The sequence below is a fragment of the Gobius niger genome, assembly GCF_951799975.1.
Source record: "Gobius niger genome assembly, chromosome: 4".
In the NCBI taxonomy this organism is placed as follows: domain Eukaryota; kingdom Metazoa; phylum Chordata; class Actinopteri; order Gobiiformes; family Gobiidae; genus Gobius; species Gobius niger.
In genome coordinates, this window is record NC_136855.1 from 24935492 (window position 1) to 24959092 (window position 23601).

The window sequence follows — 23601 nt, forward strand, 5'->3', positions numbered from 1 at the left end:
AACTTTTGTGCATGGGGTGCCACTCTGGAAAGCACATACTCACTTGATTTACAACTACAAAATCCTGTTTATTTATTTTGAATTGGAACATAGTGGAGTCTTTGCTTAGTTTACTGTAGTATAAGCTTTTTTTTTTTAAACAGAGACATGGGTTTGGGGGGAAATATTAAAGTAAAAACCACTGGATTCAGGTGCATTTAAATATGTTAATTAGTCTCTTGTGCCATTTTGATAACTGCACTGTCTTTGTAAGAGTCTATCTCTAGATAACCTTATTGATTACAATATCGGTTTTCGGCCTGTCACACCCTACCTATAATTCCTACAACTTGTTGCTACATGACAGATAGTACAGGCGCGGCACTTGTGCAAAAGCGCTATAAAAACTGCACATTCCGCAGGCTATGAACAAATGATTCCTGTAAAAAGATGTGACGGAATCAGTGGCAACTTGTCATTATCAGAACATAAATGTGGAATTTACAAACGTTACATTGTTGTAAAAAAAAAAAAAGCCCTGTGACTGATTCTGGAAAGCTTTACACGAAGAGTCCCTGCACCCGTTTTTCGAACCACTGAAAACACTCTACTACACTGAGCTTCAGGATAGAACGCAATGTTACATCTTACATCGACCCAAGAGTTACAGAGTGATGGAGTCAAAGTGAAACCACCTTAAAAAAAAGTGTTAGTGGTAGAAATTCTTGCTTCGCTCACAATATTGTCTTGTTCTGTGCTTGTTGCTTTGTGTCTGGCCACCATCACTCACATCATCCTGTTAGCGTGGGAGGCTCTTCCTTTCCCATGTCAACCATGTGCACACACGCACTGACGCTCAAACAAGCAGCGCGCAGATCACACTCGACTATAATGTACTACAGACACAGCACTTTGGTCTCATTAATATACTGTGGCTGCCCATGACCTTTTCACCAACACATCCAGTGCACAAACTGTTGACTATCATGAATTCATATAGTCTGTCCATGAACGGTGCTTCAGACGCTCTGGGCTCATAATTATTTCCGTTTTATGATGTCTCCAAATATGAAAATTATATCTCATAGTGACATGTGTATTCATACCCTATGCAACTGAAGACTGAAGACCCATTTCATTGCTCTACTGCTCTCTATGAACATTTATAAAACTGTCGGTCTGTGCTAGATACCATGCAGAAATAATAATAAAACAGATAACAACTTGAACATTTTCAGTATCAGAAACCTACTAAATGAATTTATACCATGGTGAGAATTGTAACGCTAACTGGCGTGCATTATTTTTCACATCACTGCACTGCAGCTGTTTCCATAGTAACCACAAACAATTGAGCAGGAACTACTTTCTGGTAAAACAGCGTAAAAAGTGACTAAAAAATAACTCCTGCCCAGGCCTTTAAAAATAGTTTCAGTTTGTGGGAGGAGGAGCAGTAAGTGCATTAAACAGTTTTAATGCACTTCACGGCGGAACACCACTGCGCGTTCTTGACTCATTAGAACTGTATAACGCACGGCTCCTCGTTCTTTAAACCTTACATAATAAATAGAGAAGCATAATAAATATTCCCTGAAGTCACTGTAAATGCGATTTATTAAATAAATGTTTCCAGCACAGATGTATTGCTTTGATGCAGTGTTTTGAATTACACATATTTGATATAAAAAGCTTTTTGTGCAATTTCACCACATGATGATGAGCAACACGGAGCAAAGGGCAGACAGACCAGTGGGCGTTTGCAAAAACATATCACTTTCCGCTGAGCAGATTCTGCTGTGATGCAGATGCAACTATAAACCTCCAAATGACACATTGAAATGGCATTTAAATGTATGCTATATTCACATCTATCTTTCCACAAAAACGAAATGTTCTGTTCTAATTAGAAATCTTCAATCTAGTTTTCTTCCTCTGAGTTGGGGCAAATTCCCCCTGGGCCTGACCGAAAGGACAAAAACACAAATGGGTGTCCTGATTTACATAAACGACGTTGATTTTTCTGGTTATCCATGAGTAACCGCTGTGTCACTCAATTTCAGTTGCAGCTGGCCCAATCAATACTGAGGAAGTGAAACAGAGGCTCTGAGTGGCACTGCGTACGACCGCTTTCACAACTTAATTGGGTTTTCTCAGGATTACTCTAACTGTCGATGACAATACAATAGAAAGTCAAAGACATGAATAACGCGCAGGGGAGATCCTCTACAGATGACTGTGAGGGGGACTCCCTGTCGTGAATACACAGATTATTAGAACTACATTACTACGAGAGAGGGCTGAGGCTTCACTGCTTCAAGATGAATGAGAGATGAGCAGCAGAGGCACAAGCGCTTTTACAATTTGGGTAAAATGAGAAACTGCAACATTTGTGACAAGTGGAGCAATATAAACATTTCACAGAAAACTGAAGTATAAACAGCTACTGTAACTCATACAAGAATCCACTGCATTTCAGAAAATGTTTGTAGAGGGCTAGCGGCTTTCGTTCATTAAACAACCCAGTGTAGACAGGACATTTGGTTCTCTGAAGGGAATAGAATATGTGATTTGCTCATTGCAACCATTCAAATAGTGGTTTCAAAGATGATTAATGAGCCTTGACACGATCACAAGAAAAGCACATGTAGCATTTACTGTAATAATAACTAATAAATAGTTGATGTTTTCGTTACAAATTGTAGGTTTGTTCATAATGCATAAATACATAAAACTGGGTTTATTGAAATGTATTGCTTTTTTTATGTTCGCAGATTACTCCATTGTGCTGCCTACTGAAAAATTATTGTACTTTTTAAGACTGAGTTTCCTTATAACAGATTGGTGATTCAATATTTAAACTGATCAACGATAAAACATGAAGGAAGCATCTATAAAGTGCGTTTTCATTTTCAGGATTATGATTATTTTCCATTTAAATTATTCTTGTGTCCTGCGTGTGTCTGAGTAATGTAAAACAGACGAGGAGTCGGCCAATGGACAGAGCATATGATAAACATGTCTACTGTTGAAATGGAAAATGGGTAATTATCATAACCCTGTGACACGCTCACCAAAGTTCCCTGAACCAGTCACAAAAACAGGACTCTGGCACCGCGGCTTAAGCAAATCACCAGGAGATTGACTGATTCCTAGGTCCAGCAAATGAACACAACATGCCACAATGGAAAACACTTGTGCGCAGGGGAACAGAAAAAGGCAAGACTGGGTTTGCCTCCAAAAAGGAACATCAAAGCTCAGAGTTTCCACTCGCAGAGCTCCGTAAAGACATGCACACGTCTAAAGAGCAGTGCGCAGGAGAACAACTGTGCAAAGAGAGACAACTCCTCGAGACTTGGTGAACTTCACTGGGGCAGCGTGAAGGGGCGATGACACAGAGAGCTTCAGTTTGTCTCGTGTGAATCACTGGTGGATTTCCCATCTGATCTGGTTATGAAGTGATTTGCTGCCAATGGAGCTGCTTTAGTTAGAAGGCCCCCGGTCCACACAGCATGACCACCGCAGATAAGCACAATAAGCTTTGGGATTAAAACCATTGGGGTCTGAAAAATAGAGCTACCTGGGGTATGTTTGTTATAAGGCTCTTATGATGGCAAGGTTAGAGTGAGTGAAAATAAAAAACTGGTAAGAATAAATCTGTAAATGTGGTCTACTGGGGAGCAAAAGGAAAATTGGACTGTAGATGGGCAGCAATATTAGCCTCAATATACTGTAGCTGTACAACTCATCATCTTATAACATATAAACTAAACTCATTATTATGATTACTATAACACATTTTGTTTGACCAAAAATATGATGGAACTATTGGGAATCTAACACTTGATAAACATAATGATCGTGTGTGCATACTGCATACATTCAAATGCAGTCACGTATAATCGGTGTTGGGTGCGACATATTACAAAAGTACTGAGTTACAAAAAATATATTACTTTTTTCAGTAACTAAGGAACATATTACTCAGACAAAAACACGGGATCTATTAGTCATTACAATTCAAGTAAATGTACGAACGAATAAAAATAATACTTCTCGCACACTGCCAACCTTGCAAAAATAGTTTATTGGGATAAGGTCAACGTTTTGACCTTAATCGATGAAGGCCTCAGGACCAGAACGTTGACCTTATCCTAATAAACGATTTTTGCAAGGTTGGCAGTGTGCGAGAAGTATTATTTTTATTCATGTACGCAGGGATTTTCCCTCATCTCCTACGCACCTGCCTCTAGTATTTGATGTGTGAAGATTTTCTTCTAAATGTACGAACGAAAAAATGCCAAACTACGCTCAAATAAAATGCAGCACGCCAAATCAAGGTGGACATTGGTGTACTAGATCTGCATTTACAAAACTCAAGAGAATGGGGGAAAGCACAGGAAAAGAAATCTCCTACTGAACTTCTGCTCGGCGGCATTATTACTATTTTCAAGTAACTCAAAAGTAACTCAAAGTAGTGTAACTCGGCAACATTTTTGAACAGTAATATGTTATACAACCTTATTACATTTTTAAAGCTTTAATCACTAATAAAGAATATATTACATTCATTTACAATAATTTTTGAGTAACTTGCCCAACACTGCTTATAACAAGGATTGCTTAAGATTTGTGGAACAAGACCTGGTAGAGAAAGATTTAATGCCGTGTGCCTCATATCACATAACAAGGCGTTCACACCTGTGGGGGATACGGTGCTGTTGACTGACATTTATAGATGACCTTGTGCCGTCAAGTCACCGCTTGTGCCACGAGGAAACTGTTGCAAGTCATCAGTTTGTTTTCCAATCACTATCGAGCCCACTGGCAAAAATCAACACGCACCAACAACAACTAACCATGTGCCCACACGAGCAGATCACTGTTTTATGTAACCAGCGGCCTTCATTCATGAATAAAAGACTGGGCTCGGGGACATGTTCAGGCACTACTTGTTCCCCCTCCAAAGGAAAAGATGGCCCTGGCACAGCTTTCCTATTTGGCTTGAGCTGCTCCCAAGACCTCTAAGATCTTAATTGTATGGAAAGATGACACAAGTCGCTTTTCCATTTCAGAGACAGAAGCAGCAGAACTTTGACGCTGTTTTCAACAAACTGTAGAGACCAGTGGAAACAGTTACAATCCACTAGTTGTTTCTCATGCGACCAATCAGCACAGTGCATTGTTCTGTTTGCTCTTAATTCATTGATGAAACATCTATTGGGGATCTTCCCTGCCGCGTGCAGCACAATCACGTCTTCAAAGTTAGCTGCATACATTTGTAGTACAAACAATAAAATGGAGTTTTGTCTGAATTCAGTTTAAATACTGTTGTGTTAACGTCAATGATTTAAGAATAATCAATTTGATAAAAAATAAAAGATAAAAGCAAGCCTCACAACTTACAAAATAGATTTACCCCACATTATGCTCTACATATCAATAATTGATCTGTTTATTTGTAGTTCATGACAAAAAAAAGGAAAAATCATCAACCCACTACTGTGCGACGGTATATAGTATGCTTCTAACCTGATTATTAAAGTGAAAGAAACACAAAAAGCATGATTATGACTTCTGCGCTGTGCCTCGTGCTGTTTCATTCAAATGGACCCTCTTTGCTTTTGTTACAGTGTCTCCAACACAACATGCTTTCTCGTGCCACTCATTTTTCAAACCTGACAATTAAAATAAATGTCCCTTCCCCACTGTTTAAATGTCTATCCCAAGGCTGTAATGTCAGACCCCAACTACATTTCATATTGGATGTCTTGGCTGAGTGACCCTGCAGTGGGACTGGATGCTGAAAGTTGTCTGTCCATCTGTCTGTCAGTCTGTCCCTCACCTCCTGTGTCTTCTGCTTTGTACACACTCGCTCTCTCACCTCAACAACACACACACACACACACACACACACACACACACACACCCTCGTGTGCGTCACCAGGCCCATCTGCTGCTAACAAGAACTGTTTCTGTACGACCCCTCCCAGCCGCGGGGACTACAAATCATTGGTAAAAAACTATTCAAACCCCTTGTGTAGAATAAGTCGCATTTGGTAAAAAATAATAATAATAATAAAAATAAATTATCACAAATGTATCCGGGAAGACAGAGAAGTTGCTTGTTAGCAAAATAAATAAATATTTTCCTGTGAAAACCGTTGGGAACTAAAGAAACTGTTGTGTGAGTGCGGCTCTGACTTGACCTTTTTAATCCTCACGTTGTGCGGGAAGCTTTTTTAAAATATAAGTAAAGTAAAAGTAAAAGTAAGACAAGACTTTATTGATCTCACGATGGGGAAATTAACTTGTTAATTTGTCTATTGCAAAATGTATTCATTGATTGTTGGAAAGCTAGTGAACTCTGACCTATCTGGTGTCTGAAGTACTGTACTAGTAAAAATATATATTAGAAATCTCTGTTTATCTGGGCTAGAAGTCTATTTGAGTTTGAAATAACCTCCAAAGACTTATTGCAGGGTAAATCTCCATGCTGCTACTTCAAAACATAGCCGACAGATCAGGCATGGCATAGAAAGGCTATTTTTAACCACTGGCTCCAAAAGAGGGTTTACATTCCCGGCCAAACTGTGTCACTCACAAACTTTTCTCTCGGTTTCTGAGTAAGACTAAAGTGCAAGAGACAGGACTGAGCTGCTGACAAAGGCGTAGCACACAGTCAAGGAAAAGGTACTGTGAAAGAAGTCAGTAAATATCTCTCTACGGTAGTGCAGAGAGAGTGTGTGTGTGTGTGTGCGTGCGTGTGTGTGTGTGTGTGTGTGTGTGTGTGTGTGTGCGTGTGTGTGTGTGTGTGTGTGTGTGTGTGTGTGTGCGTGCGTGTGTGCGTGCGTGTGTGTGTGTGCGTGTGGCGAGCTCTGTTGTCCATTGCAAGCCAGCTTCATGACCTGGAGTAATAGTTAACTTTCAAGTCTTTGCTCTCCTATTAGCAGCACATATACTGCACATAGACGACATCACAAAGGGGCAGGCCACATAAGCCTACGTGTACTGATTCCACAGTCAATTGTTAAGTCAACAAGTTCTCCTGAGCATCCTAATTAGACTTGTTAACGCACACTCGCTGGCGCACACTCCACACACAGGATGTAATTACTGAGCACACAAACGTTACCCCTGACTTCAGCTACTGCCCAGAGCTGTGACGAGTAAGCCTTTGCACCAGCTGATGCAATGCTATCCTGTTCAGCAGTTTATAGAAGCTACAAAATATAATATCAATTAAAATCTCAATTAAAAACGTGAATAGCTGTTTAGATCTTAGACAACACTCACAATGATAAAATCAGCCACTAAGGTTTCACTCCATAAACTACAAAGTGCTGTATTTTTTTACATAGTCATTAGTCAGTTATATAGTGCGTAACACTCTACAGGGTAAACACAATTCCTCCGAGGCTCTGGGCTTCAGACTGAAAATGAGATTCATCACAGCTGGGTGTGTTCAACATTTCGGTGTAAAAGGACAAGCTTAAAAGGAACAAGTGATAATGAGACTCAGAGACACAATAAATAAATGAGATGACAGAGAGAGAACACAAACACATCCTGAAACAAGGTAGTTAAACTTTTGTCATACGGTTTAAAGCAAGAAGTACATAATGTAAAAGGTGAAAGCATTACCATCATCCAGCGTGATGTCCTGAAGGCCGATGGAGCGGAAGGTGGGTTCTCTGTCCTCTGGCTCCTGTTTAATGTTGGGTGTCTCTCTGTCTGAGGAGTATTGGGCTTGGGGACTGACAGGATGCACCAACGGCCCGGCCGTGGGTGGCAGAGTGGCCATGATAGGGCTGCTGGTCTGGGGAGAGAGCTGTCCTGAATGTTGCTGCAGAGGTCCCAGAGGACTGCCCCCAGAGGTGGGAGAGGACGAGGTTGGGGACTGGTAGGGTACAGAGTGGAGCTGGGGTGACGATGGCCCGGAGTGGGCAGAGGGGATCCTGGCTGCCGGTGTAGTACATGGAGTGGGACAGGACGCCGACCTCTGACCTACGGGATGGTAGCCCATGGTTCGCTGCATGGACGAGGAGTGTTGCCCCAGGAGCGGATGAGCAGTAGGGGAGTGCCCTTGCGGGGAGTTGGGCCCACAGTGGTAGCCGCCCAGTGTATGGAGGCTGAGCAGAGACTGCTGGCCCTGAGGGGAGCTGGTGTGGGGCGATGTAGGCGCAGCTGTGGGCGAAGGGCAGGAGGATGAAGGGTACCCCATTCCCAGCCCCACAGAATGGGATACTGTGCTAGCGCTCTGTTGAAAGGGCAGTCTCTCATAGCCCTGCATGCCCAGAGCGGACTGGCCATTGAAAGCCAGACTGGGGCCATGAGCGTGGCTGTGCATGGGACCATAGGAGGGCCGCGGCGGGGCAGGAAGCGCGCTGGGACCGGGGCCGGGCTGGAACGTCATGTGGCAGTCAGTGGGAAGCGGCTGCACACTGTGGCCCTGAAGGTGAGGCAGGTGTTGGAAAGAAGGGGGGCTCAGTGAGGGGCAGGAGGGGTGTGGGGCAAGCAGGCCCGGCCCGGAGCCTGCAGCCAGGCCATGAGGCGAGCTGGACAGAAGGCTGTCCGGTGGGGCGCCGTGCTCAGGAGAGGGCAGCTGGGTGCGCACTAGAGTGGCACTGTGTGCCAGGGGCATGGTCAGAGGAGCCGCAGCAGGAAGGTCCAAGTCCTCTCTGTGTTCCTGTTTCACCAACACTGCACACACATCAAAAAACAAAATCAACACGAGAGCAAACTGGACTTGAACAACTCATGCCACTTCAGTTCAGTGCAGTTTCAGTGCCTCAGCTAAAGTTACTAAAAGAACTAAGGGCATCATGTTGCAGTAACATAACCTGAATAGCAACTATGTCAAAATTTGAACACAGATTTCTGTCGACCCTTAAAAGAAAGAAGAAGAAAAGCTTTCTGACATTCTGATAGCAAATGGGGTCTTTCCCTTGATAGTGATAGTACTGCTGTGCCTCTCAGTAACCTATTTCCCAATCTGGTGCCTTGTGACACTAAGTTTTATTTTTATCCAACTCTGAATCAGACGGAGAGCATATGTTGTCAGTCTGGGTGTTATCACAATAAATGATATGTGTGAAGAATAGATGAATGCCCCCGATTCAGGTCAAAAGTACAATGACTGCTGATGATGGTCCACCCACATAAAAGCATTTGGGCAGAGGACCACAGAGAGGTTTCAGGAGAAAAATCTATTTGCGATTTTTTTCTTTTTGATTTGAAAGAAGACTGAGATATGAGCTGTTAAGCAAATTCAAAAATTGTCTGCATTTTAAACATGTTTAAAGAGTTCTACACGATAGGGTTAGCTGGATTTTTGAATACACCAAGATGTGTTTTTGTTTGCAGAGGACATTGTTGCTTGAGTAACAAACAAATTACAACCATTCAAATGTGATTTATCTTGCAGCTCTTTGTTCATTATAGTTTTTATTAACATATATGTTGATTTGAAGCTCTTTTTTCAAGTATGAAAACGCTTATGGCCAGCATATTGTATCTTAAGATGAAGGCATTGCTGAAGCATCGGGCAAAAGCGCAGGCAGTATCAGTGGTAATTGCAGTGGTATCAGCACCCCAGCTTGAGTGACAGAGCGGGGTTGTTCTAGTTGCCTCAGATTGGTTGCCCTAATCTGTCAGCAAGGAAAACAGGAACTGCATGTGCCGAGTGGGCGTGCTTGCAAACAGAGCGGTGGGGCGGAGGAGCGCAGGCCTGCAGACACTCACAGCTGTGGTAAAACTGTGTTGGATATGCTGAAATGCACACATGTAGATATTCTGCCGCAATTTCTTTTTCAGTTTGACTCAATGAAAGAAGAAAAGCCACAAAGTAGTCACTCGTCAAAAGAAACACTGCATAAGGCCTAAACTAGAAACAGGATTTTACCTTTGAAGTCTTTACAATAAATCATAATTTGTGCTTGAGTGAAGTGAATAATACAAAATAGAATATCATTTTGCAAGATAAAAAAACAGCTGTATAGTACAAATTTACTCTTGAGCCTATGTGCATGGATGTAAATGACACAAAAAGCATGTGTAGACCACAGTGATATTTTCTTTGAACAAGGACAAGGGAAATGGGGTTAGACAAGTCTCCCTGGAGAGTGCAGCTTACATCTGTCTCAGCTGTGTCAGTCACAAAACTGAAATAAGACTTTGATACAGTGATAAAGAAAACTGATGTGACAATTATGTTTACAAATGCAAAGTAACAGTATGTTTGTGACTTGCTCCTCTTACCTGGAAGGTATGTGAACCGTTGGGATTGGCTTCTTTTCCTTTTTCCATTACAGACATAGAACTGAACCTGGACAGCTGAACTCACAGTCTTACTGTGATAGGGAGGCACCTCCACCAATATGCATGACTGGACACATACATACACACATACATTCAATAAGTACCCAGCTTCATACTGGAAACCAAAAATAGCAAATATAAAATGCCTAATTACCCCTTGGTTTTTTTCACATATTATTTTTGCTTCCACCTCCCATTGTGGTCTCCCATCTGCAGAAAAAAACATATACATTTACAATTATTGATTACATCAGTAAATCAAAACAGGAATCCTCAAACATCCCAGTAGATCAATAACACAACGTTTGACAAATCGATTGAGTTGTGTGAATTGATCAAACTTAGTGATATTACATTAGTTATCATATTTTGTGTACATTTATTTTATATTTTATAAAATGAATGAATGCAACTCAAATGTATATATGTTTTGTTCGGAAGAACAACTAAATATTTTGAAACACTTGAGAACGCTGTGAGTACGGTCTATTGATTTACACCACGTATAAGTTCTCCCCTATACGATAAAAGAGACTCTAAATAACATCTTTTCCAAATTATCTTTGAAATAGTAGTTAACAAATACTGTTAATTTAACTCAGAGACTTAACATGAAATGTTATACCTTTAGACAAACGTATTATTGTTTTCCCACTAGTTAATCCAGCTCTTACATAGTAATCCACAATCATACTAACAACTATTCCCTGAAAGAGATTGTTCCTATTAGTAAAGGAAGAGCTTCACCCTTAGTTGACAGGGAGTATTTACTCCAATGGGCAAATGTCCTTGCCGGTCTTTGCAGCTGACAGCGCTGCATTATTACAGTACGTCTTGTTGACATTCAACAGGCAAGAGCAAGGGCCCTACATGCTCTCTCAGACAACAAGCAGCAACAGGAACCTCATACCATATGAAGACAATGACTAGGATCAGCCAAACAGCTAGTGCACGCCAGTCTGCGAAGAAAAGTGCTTTCTTTAAGCCACTAGGACTAGGTTGACTCTAAATAGAGTAGCGTTTTGTCGTGATGAACTTAAATAGCCTTGGATAATTATCTCATGAGAGAAAAACACACTCACAGCAAAGACCTCGTGTTCAAATCTCCAAAATATTACCCCCAGGCACTTTCTAGCAGAGCAAGTTACCTGCTCTATATATTTACTAAGATGAGTCAATATCAATATTTATGTGTACAATGTGTTTATTTGATCAGGGCAGTGCATGGATGTTAATGACGTGCCATGCCTAATTTCCTTCACTTGTTCTCTTTATGATCACATTTAAAAAACAGTACATGTACCAATGTGTGTACACCAGCGCATGCACACATTAGAGACAAGGTGGCTGACGAGTCTTGCCCAAAGACACAACAGCAGGACTTATCTGAATTCAATTATAATTTAGAAATGGATGATTAATATATTCTTTAACTTTCTTTCACTACTTTCAATGAAATTCTTCTGCGGGTTACAACACTTCAGCGAGAGTTTTCAGCTGTGCAGCATTTGTATGCCACGCTTCACCTGGTGCCCCTCAAAGCGCTAAGGCATTCCTTCATGGAGATTTTGCTTTAGAAAATCTTGCCCCCACCTCTCACAAAAATGCCACAAACTTGTTGCCATGTGTGAACTTGATTTTGCTGCTCTACATCACAGCCTGGAGCAGGCAGTGACTGGTGTGACAAATGTTAACCATTTAGAGTTTCCATCCAAGGAAACAGTCATTACATGTGTTTTGATAAAAGGGGTACACAACGAAGAAAGGTGAGGGAAAAGAAAGCAAAGTCATTTGAAAATGTAAAACTGTTTGGTTCAAAGGTTCCACAAAAAACAGCAAAACAAAAAAACAAAAAAAACAAAATAGAGTTTATGCTAAAAAGCTAGGTTACATCAGTACATTATATCACTTTTTGCGGTTTCCAGATGAGTGACAAAATAGTTCACAATCCTCAGACACTGACTCTGTTTGAGTATGGTTTAAGTGCTGTGGATCCAGCTCTTACCGGGGCCCTTTTCCAGGAAAATGACCTTGGATTCAGAAAAGAAGTTGGAGCCGGTGATGAGCATCTCTTCTCCCCCGCTGACCAGACAGCTGGTCAGGCTGGACTTCTCCACCTGGGGCAGCTCTTGAGCTGAACGCTGGGCTACAAGATACATAGGAACCAAGAAATATAAAATGAGTATTATGTAACAATATAAATCACTAGGATTTTATCTTTTTTGAACCAAAGTAAAATTGTTCGTCTGTAGGTGTTGCTATAAGAGGTGGTTTGTGGCAGTGACTACAATAGTATTTGTGTCCCTAATACTACAATCTACTAGTATTGTTGGCTTGGCCTGTTTAGACAAGCACAAATAAAGTGCCTGCTGTACTTGGTGGTGGTACTATTGTGCCCCCAGCCTCTACTGAGGTACTATATTACATATTTTCTAACATTAGATTGTTAGCCAATTGTGAACATTTTGCTGAAGTTTATTATTGTTGTTAAATACAGTCTTTGTGTGTTTATACAGACTATTGCACAGTGCAGTTGATTGACACTCACAGCACTCCACAGGGATAGAAGCCGCCTGTATCGAGAGCACCTTCCCATTGGCCTGAGGGATGTGCACCCTGAACACCACACGGACTCTTGTGTTCTTCCTTCCTATGTCGGTCTCTCCTTTGCGTAGCTCAATATCCGAATTGCGCAGCTTCAGGATGCCGGCACAGTCAATACTGCCAGAAAAAAAATACTAATCAACTTTGACAAGTCAAACAAAAAAAATGTTTTTACAAACACTGACCTGGCAGACATGTTGTTTTCAGGCAACAGAGGAATTTCAAGAACCTTTGTGCTGGACACCAAGATCTCTTGGCTTGCGGTGGCAACAGTTTTCCCAGTTATCCGGTGGACCTGGTAGAAGGCGTGGGGTCTCAGGTAACGGTCATCTGCTGTACCAATGAACATCTGCAGGTTGACAGGCTTCTCACTGTAGCCTATGAGCTGCCAAGGCAAATCAAATACTGTATTTTAGTTTTGCACAACTTAAAAATGAGATCAATCCATTTTGTCATAAAAAGCACAAACCAATAAATATTGGACCATTATTTTGAAACTCAGTATTTTGAGCATTGCCAAGTGACTGGCAGCTATGACACAAAGCACCAGTTGTTGTTGTTCTTTTTTTAAGTTTTGGCACCTTGCATCCACTCCGCCTTGGTGACATGTCAAAGGAAAGAGCTGTGCCGGTTACAAACAACAAAAAGATGGAAAAGAAGGCAGGAACTTCTTTCTTCCAAAGCAAAGAAAAAACAAGCAGTCACACAATCCTACTACTGTTGTAATGTTGGTTTTGGCAAACTCTCCCCGATCCACATAGCCCCACCATACAGAGCTTCCAGCCTACCAGTGGGCATTGGTCCATCAGGGAAACCCACTGAGGGCACCTGGAAACAACAGCCCTTTCATAGTTTCCCGCATGAACTGCCAAGCATTCACCTCGCCACAGCTGGCAACTGACCCTAGGTTTGAGATTTACGTCACAAAGTGTGTCAGTGTTAAAGACTAAAGCAAAGGAAGTTAATTACACTACAGATTCATAGCTTTTAGACAAAGATCTACATCAAATTCTAGTTCCTCGTTTGGTTAACGCACTGGGATCTGAAACGCTCAAGGAAGCAGTGGAAAAAGTGGATTAGGCTGTGTTTACATGAGGTTTATGGGAGAGGACGGGCCTTCAGAGACACACACCTTAAATCAAGTATTTGTCTTGTCAGTATCTTTTTTCAGACTTTTTTTAAATTGTGGATTTCCTTGGACTATTCAGCTCGTGTTGATCTCATCGCATTACATTTAGTTTTTTTACATAATAAAAAGAAAAAAATAATCTATTACTGCTACAACTGGGGCTGCATCAATTCATTTTTAACAATGATGTTTTGGCTATTTTAATATTATGATCTATTTTTGTAGTAAAAGGACGATATTCATTACTGCAGTACGGATAAGCAAATTTAATATTCACAGATTTTTATACACTTGTGACAAAACAAAGATGAACTTGAGCGTTACTCTTTTAAATTTTTTTACACTTTTAAATTGAAGAAACCGAGAACAAAAACAATCTTGTTCTTGCTCTGTCAGCTTCATGATCTGTAGACTGCCATAGAAGCAGCATGTAAACAAACGCAGTGCCTGCCCATGTGGTCATAAAGAATTTATCTATCTATTGTATTTGGATGTGTGTATGTGTGTCTTCCTAAATCTCAGCATGCTTATTCACAGCTCCATGTGTGTTCCAGACGTAAAATAAGTTAACAGGAATTTGGGAGGATTCCTGTTTAGAGTTTAGCCACTACAGCTAGTCAAGGGTTCAGTAATAATATTAAGGTAAATAAATAGGATGTGTTTCAGGGATGTCTGGGCATTACTCGTGTTTGATTTTGATCAATGCTGGGCGGGTTTGTTTAAAGACAGGAAACTGCAAATCATGCCTTAAAAGTTTAAAGAAGAAATTGTCTCTACTCACGTATGTTTCTACAACAACACATGTCAAGCTACACATATCGGAAACATGTAAACAAGCACATGGAGAGTGGAGAGGTTTAGCTGGTTGTGGAGGACACACTCCTGATTTGCTCCACATTCCAGCGTCACCACCCCCTACATCTCTGCCTGAGTGTGAAATACTGCATCACGGTGGTCTTTGCACTTTTACTGCTCACCTTTCAGCCTGCCCAGACCCAAAGCCCAACTGGGCAGTCGGTCTGAACTCCAGGCCTGATACAGATCAGTTCTTTTATTAAACCACATTGACATTAAGCCGGTCACATGGTGGGGGTCTTTTGGCCGCTCGAGCCTGTAACTAACATACAGCTGCTGCTGTGTCTGCTGGTGGATCGGGTTAAGGATGAACTCTCTCCCCTAAATAAAACCCTAGATAGGGTTACATACTTAGGTCCAACTAAATAAAGAGTCATATTTTTGGCCTTCATCTGTTCCACTGATCCAGTAATAAGGCTCACAAGCTGAGGGGAAAACACTATGCATATATGGATTACCCTGACATGTATACAGACATCATGTGACTCTTTACAAAACTGAAATCTGAGCCAATCATCTCCTTGAAATAAAACAACTAGACTTTAAACAAGAAGCTGACGCCCCATACAGGGAAACGTGTTGATGTGTTGATTAAACAGAAGTCCAGTTACTTTGCTTTAGAAGATTGGTTAAATCACCTGCGTGACTGAGAACCTGCATCAATACAGAAATCTGAGCCTAAATGCAGTGACCAACTATTTGACAAAATAAAAATGTGTACATCCTCAAAATATGCTCAATGTTACATTTTTATCTATAAGGACAATCTTAATTTTCCTGTCACCTATTGGGAGCTGTCCCTGCCCTCACTCCTCACCTAGCCAGCCACAGCTCTCTGGCGTAACTTGACACTTTCTCACAACAAGCGCCTGACTCTGCCAAGTTGTTTCCCTTTGTTGCTCCAGTGTTGCTATGGTGACACACTGCGTGTGTGTCAGCCTATGAGTGAGCTATGCAAACTTACACTGGTGCACTAGGACCCTGCAGCCTCACTATGTAATGTACAATACATTTGACTTTGAAAGTCTTTTTATGGGTAGATACGTAAAAGACTAAGAGAGATGGCTGAGATGGCATAGTGTGATGTTAAACCCTGGTGGTCAAGGTCAAAAGTGGATCCACTTTATTTGGCAGAGCCAATCCTACTGTGGCACCACAACCACTGTGCTGCTCACACAGTATGCTATTTGCTCAACTCACCAGGGAGGGCACAAAGAGCCAGGGGGCCAGTTGACTGTTTGTTTAAACAAGGTCAATACACACACACACACACACACACACACATGCACGCAAGCACGCACGCACACACACACACACAAACACACACACACACGCACACACACACACACACACACACACACACACACACACATTAAAGCTGTATATGGCATTGCTGATGAGGCAGAGCAAACACCCACAGACTCCTACTTTCCTCACACACCTAATAACTCTTTCTTTGACTCACATCCACCACACTCTCGTTGGATGCTAAGCCTGATTACAATAAAGTTTCGAGAATGTTTACATTAAACATGGCCTTGGATAAAAGCAGCATTAGCTCCAGCCAGTTGTAAAGCTCACAGTCTTGATCAAGAGTCTGAGGGCTTTAAAGTACAATGTAAGAAGAGAGCAGTGTACAATACCAGAGGGGTTTCTAATATTTGTGTGGGTGCAGCCGCACTCAATTAAGCTGGTTAAATACGCTCAAGGATACCTCCGCCAGCCAGAGAGGCTTTGGACTTAGCTGTCTCCTAGCAACAAGTGTACTGATTATGGTCTGCAGCTTGTCCCAGGGGATCGGCAGGATCAGCTAGCCTGATACAGGTGTGCATCTGTGTGTACGAATGGCTCATATTGAGGTTTGAACTGAACATCCTTCAGTTACTGTGCAAACACTAAACCACTGTCCAGTGCCATCTGCCTTGTTGCAAGTTTTCACCTTTATGTCCTACTTCATGTCTGTCAAAGTAAAATTGTTTTAAACATACACCATCATATAGTAACAACTGTGACCTTTGACAATGCTTTTGCACTGTGCATTAGGTGTTTGTAGACAGACAACAGAGCATCAGATGTTTAGCAAACACAGAACGTTAGACCTGCTAGATGCACTGATGCCATCGCTCCTAATATGAGTTGAAACTCCCATGTGAGTTTAATGACATGGGTTTTCAAGAAAAATAAAAACAAAACAAAATGTTCCATTTGGCCACACACGTTTTCTATGGAAGGAAGAATCGGGGTCAAGCATAAATAAGACTTGGTTAAAAAAACGTGATCTCTAAATTATGCATCGTCACATATGGTGGGATAGGATCTTGGTCTAAGTGTGGTTCAAATAGTTAATGATTGGCCTGAAGGAAGCCTGAGAGTGTGATGTGAGAAAAACAGGGCTTTTATAAATTGAAATTTATTTTATTGTTTTAACTGCCAAATAAAAAAAACATTGTTAAATGTTGTACAGATCAAATCTACCTTAATATTGTGCAACATGCATGAAGCTTTGAGGGCAGTCTTAATCACACCCAAAAAGGAAACCTGTCAGTGGGGCTGAAACATTCATGAGGCTGAAATCTTCTGCTATTGCCTCTCAGCTCACACACACCATAGCTCTCAGTAGCTGATGTCTGCCACATGCGATCAAATGGCAGACTAGAACGCCCTATTTCATCAACAGGACAAATGCTCGAGGGGAAATGACCACCTTTTAAACTTCTGTTTTTTCTTAATCTTACCTTTACAACGGGGTGACCACCAGACGCTGCCTTGACAGCTCCCCGGCTGCCCTCTGTCTCGTAATGTGCTCGATGATGGGCTTTGGGCTGCAGTTCTATCTTGAGCTCATACTGGCCAAACTGGTTTGGAAGTGGCCAGTCTAAAGGAGGGAGTGATGAGGTCCTACAGGACAGAGAATTTTACAAATTAACATACCAAACATGTATTGCTATAATAAACATGATTAAATGTCAGACTAAAGTCATGAACACAAATCAAAAATCAACAAACAAAATCAAGTTCATATTGTATCAATGTTAATTTTTTAATCGAACCTTTATTTAACCAGGAAAGTAATGTAACATCAACAACAGCAAAAAATACATGCTTTGTGTAAAACTGTTTGATCCAATAGGATTCCCATGTAACACTGTATGCTATGTGAATAGCTGCCCATAAAATACATTTTCATCATTCAGTAAGATATATTAGGCTCTCTGGGGAAATCCCCACAAAGTGACTAATTTTACTTGCTTGATTCTACTATTTCAGCTGTACTCTCAAACATACAGTACCTGTCTGCGTTAGTGCAACAATGTGATCTGTTTAAAATGCATGAAAGCTTAGATTGTAAAAAGAGTAGCATTCTCCTTACACATCTTGAGCAGCACATAATGAATAGTGGTCTCTAGGGCTGGACGATAAGGTTAAAAAATTAAGATTTTTTTATTCTCATATTGATCGATCTCAATTTTTGATTTTACAATAAAAATAAAATGCATGCAGCTGATTCATGAACTTAGACATACTTTTTACAAACCTCAGCTCAAACAACAACAAATACTATCCCCTGGTTGCATTTAAGACACAAAAATCCTCCATTGTCCAAACTCAGAAACTAGGAGCTGTTTTTGTTAAAGAAATGACAAATGTAAACCTGTCAATTATAAAGTCCATGACGATTATTGAGACTGATTAAAGTACAAATTGCAATTTCGATTAAATTTCGATTAATTACTCAGCCCTAGTGGTCAGACACGGAAATGCAACGCATCCACAAGGCAGTGAAGGAATCATGGCCATACTCGTGTTGCACCCTGACTCATTTTAGATGGAAACTTCTTTTAAATCCCCTCATATGTTGGTGTGGATTATATGTGTCATTTTTACACTATGGGTGCTGTACCACATGTGGCTGGGCCGTACAGAGCTGGCCTGGCACAGTGTGTTTTTCCTCTCAGTTTTTATCTGTGCATGTCACAATCATATTTGAACAGCTGCATCTGAGAAAGACACACTCAGTGGCCTCATCTGCAGCTCCATGGGGAAACTGCATCTTTTTGACTAAGGACATAAAGAAATGCGTATCTTAACTTGTTGTATGCTCTCAGTAAGAGAATTGTGCTACCAATAGGACTACAACTGGATACTAAACTGCAAAAAGTAGAAACAAAACGGGAAATAAAGAAAAAGTAAACGAATATCAAATTGTTACATTGTTACCATCAAAACACGAATGAAGACAAAATGTTTAGTTTTACGAAACCTGACCATTTATAATTTAGTAAACCTTAAAGGGACTATAGGGAGTTTAAAAATGTTAAAATCCCCCTACATGTTCCAGCCATGTCCTAATGTGTAGAATGAGCCCAGAACTGTTCACCACAACTGCCTCTAAAATCCTGCACTGTCACTCAAAAAGGTGTCACTTCGGCCCGAACTGCCGTCATGCACGAGCTTGATATAGAAGGTGCAGTTACACATATGGCCTGAGGTGGCAGTAGTGAGTATATAATAGCCAACTTGCATCCAGCCCCTTTAATGCTTTCAAGTCATTATGTTTTAAATGAACAATTCTCTTTTATAATATATTTTACGTTTGGCAGAGGGAAAAATGTTATCTTTAGTATCCTGGTAAACCACACCCAAACCAGTCATGGCCGTCACAGGAAATTGACATGGTTACGTCACTTGCTGCGCCGCTATGTTGTGGTTCAATCAACAGTGCAACAAGTTATCAGCCAAAACTAATCATGGATGAAGGAGTCTCTCGTCAGTTTATATTCAGTTCATATTTTCTGAACTGGACTACAGCTGTCGCCACGTCCGCTAATTGATCGGTTTATTTCACTGACTATCTATGCGTGTGTTAGGCCCGCCCATTCATACTGCTACAGTTGCTCTGTAACAAGACTAATTTGTGTGGAATGGACAGAGAATAGTATCAGGCAAGCCCTTTAGTGCATATAAACTAGGCTGTAGACCTATAAATTGCATGCGTAGTTTTGGGGATGTGTCGAAATTTAAAAGACACAATATGCATTTTGGACCCTCAAAGCTGCTTTTTAAAGAAAAAATTATGACTGTGGAGTCTTGTGAAGATGAATATGACTTCATGACATAAACACCAGGAAGTGAGGGTTTGCATGGCTGCTACTGCAACAGGAGCCGAGGTGGACACAGGAAATATGAGCTTTGTGACGAAGCAAAGCAGGAGAGGTACAAAGCAATATCTTCTCAAGTTTCTCAGTCAGATGCCGCTCAATGAGTCTTAATCATAAACTATTCTCATAAAGTCATCATCACCAACCTTGCCACCATTCATTTTAATGGCCAAGTAATAATTTTGAATATTGACATGGAATAAAAACTTTACTGACACTAACTTAAGTCGGCCGTTTAGAGTAATGAGATTTTAAAGAAATTAATTACAAGCAACGTGGCGCGTTTTGCATTTGTTGGGGCTTCTCTTCACCAGAGCAGGCACTTGTGCAATGGATAGTCTAGTCCAAGGGTTCCCAAACTTTTCTGGCTTTTCGGGATCCACCACTAATAATTTCAGGTGCAAAACATTTTAAATGTGATTTGTTAATGTTTGTTTAGCAACCAAATTAAGATATTTTTCAAAATGTAACACAAATATACTGTTTTCAATCAAAACCTTCCGATTCAAAAAAGTATTAAAAATAAATAAGAAATTATTAGTACCCCCATCTCTGTGTACTCTCCAAAAAAAAAACTGATAATAAATCTAAATAAATACATAAAACATTTTTACGATTTCTAAATTGTGCAAACTCACTCTAATCAAATTCACTCTTGATAAAAAGTTTATATTCTGTCCATTTAACCACTCATGATGGAACCACATGATCACTGAGCTTATCAATGTGATATGATAGTGACAAAAGGTTATTGCACAAATTATCTCACTTCGGTCTTTATGATCAACGACAACACTCTTGTTTATTCCTTATCTATTACACTGCTGCTAATACAGGATAGATTGCCCAATGTCATGAGCATTAATAATTCACAAATAGTGCCCTCATACAGTGGTTTAAAAGATGGTAATAAAGTAATAAAAGACCTTGATAAGATACAATATCTAACAGTAGTACTAACCTGAATATTGGAGTGTGACCTGGTTTGGGTTTATTCCAGGAGAAATGTGACGGCACTGAGAGGAACTGTTCACCAGGACCGTCCTTCTTGAGGCCGTGCAGCGCCTCTTCTGACGGTGAATCCAGGTTAGGGGACATGTTGCCAGGGTCATCCATGCCCATGTCTCCCTTCCCTGGTTGCATAGCAGTTCTGTCTTGTGATGTCTTCCTGGTCTTGGATGGGATGTCTGCCTCTGACGGGCAGCACTGGAAAGGTGCTAGACCCATGGACGGGCTTCCAAGCCAGGAGTCTTCTGTCACACTGCCCCGGGGAGAAGGTCCCGGTGTTGGGGTCGGTGAGCGGTGTGGAGACGCTGAGCCTCCATAGCAGATGTCAGCGCTGGAGTGGCGCCTCTTTCCACAGGGCGAGTTGGGCCGTGATGAAGGCCTAGAGGGTGGCCGGGGGCTAAGCCAGTTCTCATCTGTGACACTGGTGCGCGGTGAGTGACAGGGCGACTGACGCGGGGACAAGGTTATGGCGTGGTGCATAAAGGCGGGATGGTGGTGCTGCCAGTGAGGGGTCTCCTCCAAAAGCCCCACGCCGGCCTGAGGAGAAGCACATCCTGGAGATGTGAGCGGAGAGCCGAGAGTGAAGCGAGCTGCCGCCTCATTCAGTTCTGAGTCCACATCGTCATAAACGTGAGAGAAGGACTCACATGAAGAGGCATCAGAAAACCAGCTTCTTGAGGACAGGCTGCTACATGGACTCGGACTCAGGGACGAGTCCCGATACGAGTGATCAAGCGGCAAATAAAGGTGGTCTCTGGACAGAGGCCTGTCGCCATGGTAATCCCCGTTAGGACCATTGGCCCTCAGCTCGTCCTCATTGGCATCCATCTCCTGCTGGCAACTGGGAGAAATGGAGGTGATCTGAATACTAGGGCATTCAAAAGCTTTGGGAGCCTCCACAGGGGCAGACGGCAGCAGAGGAGAGGTGCCATATTTGCCTTGAGGCTCAAATCCTGAGTGCTCTGGGCCCTGTTTGTGCAGCTGAAGGCGCGGTGCAGCGCTGATGACCTGGGAGTGAGACTGCACACCATGACGGCTCAGGCTCAGAGTCTGGTGGTTAGAGACGATGGACTGAGGCTGCCCCACATTCAGCACGTAGAATGATGTGTTGTCATCAGGCTCCAAATCTAAAGCACACACCAACAAAAGAGAATAATATCAGGCTTTGTTTTGGCTATCTGGCAGTCCTTGACCATTGAGCATTGACGAGACTGATTAGATTAAACAATCACTTCAATTTGGCAATACACACATAAATATTTAGAACAGCACAGTAAATTGAAATTACAACTACTGATAACCTGCATGACTCGTTATTACTCAGTAATCGCTATAACTGTACCAGCCGTGAAAAGTTTTAATCTAAAATGATCTTTGTCACTAGAGGACACGCACTCCAAACTATGATTGGATGCTTGAGAGGGAAAGTCGTGGAACTGGTGTCACATAATTGTATAGCATTGCTCCAACAACAATCACCGAACTCCAACACTACACAGGAAACACATTGACACAGCGGTGCGTGCCGTCTGCTGTCATCACAGCCAGCTCCAGCAGGCTATTTATACCAAAGGTCATCCAGCACAGGCAGCATCATGCACAAACACACACAAATGAACAGACAAGAGCACAGTGTGTCACAAGTTATTGATAAACTCAACATGCTCTGTTGCTCACACAGACTGCAACTAGTCCCACACTGTTTAGTGACAATAGTGTTGACAATCAGGGAAGGCATCGGGACCACTGACCTCAATGCTTCAAATGCTTCAATTAATGTAAGGTACAAAAAAAAGGTCAAGCTTAAACCAGAATGTAGTCAGTACAGGACACTCTTGTGAAATCCTTACACAAGACTCCCCCATGTTCCTCAAGCTAGTAACATTTAAAATAGTTTATAAATGCCATACTATAATCTTTAGACATAATCAGCATGCTGAACGGTTTAAATATTGAAGATGTAGGCGTGTGATCTCCTATATTCCACATGTGAGCAAGCACAGACAGAGACAGCAGCGGTGAACTCTTTATTTATAGCAGCTCAGATCTTCTCTAGCCCTGCCTGTCTGTCACAAGACCCATCTTCTGACGACAGCATCTGAGTGACTGTGCACTGAAGGAAAAAACACACACTAAACTATCAAACAAATAACTGTGATCATTGCTCAATATTAGATTTTTACAATAAGAAATATAGGATGTGCTACAGAGGCAACACGGGAACCACATTCTTGCCCATTTAATACCAAGGAAATACAACCAAACCATTCTGTCCCTTCTGATTCTTCACATGCCTTTATTTTCCTCCATGTTTTAAAACTTTCAAACTGCAATACAAACCAGGCCCATTCATACTTTGCTTCGAGATCTAAGGGTGGCATTCTCAAAGTGGTATGGCCACATTTTAGGTATAGTAATTACTCACTTAAGAGAAGCTGCGCTCTGAAGAGAGTTTGTTTCATGATGTTGTTGATGTCACATTAATTAATGATGAATAGTACTGTAATTGACACTGGCTTTATTTCGACAAATGACATCAGGCAAGTATTT

The 23601-nt window shown here is 41.5% G+C and overlaps 1 protein-coding gene across 1 annotated transcript in view; it reads right to left on the reverse strand.

Moving 5' to 3' along the window:
• LOC306962701 (nuclear factor of activated T-cells, cytoplasmic 3-like) overlaps positions 1-23601 on the reverse strand; it is a 31189-nt gene that overhangs the window by 2286 nt on the left and 5302 nt on the right. Inside the window, 8 exon segments of the mRNA XM_079555927.1 lie at positions 7621-8679; positions 10237-10363; positions 10451-10506; positions 12302-12442; positions 12845-13017; positions 13086-13285; positions 17620-17782; positions 21005-22178. Coding sequence (XP_079412053.1) covers positions 7621-8679; positions 10237-10363; positions 10451-10506; positions 12302-12442; positions 12845-13017; positions 13086-13285; positions 17620-17782; positions 21005-22178 — 3093 coding nt within the window.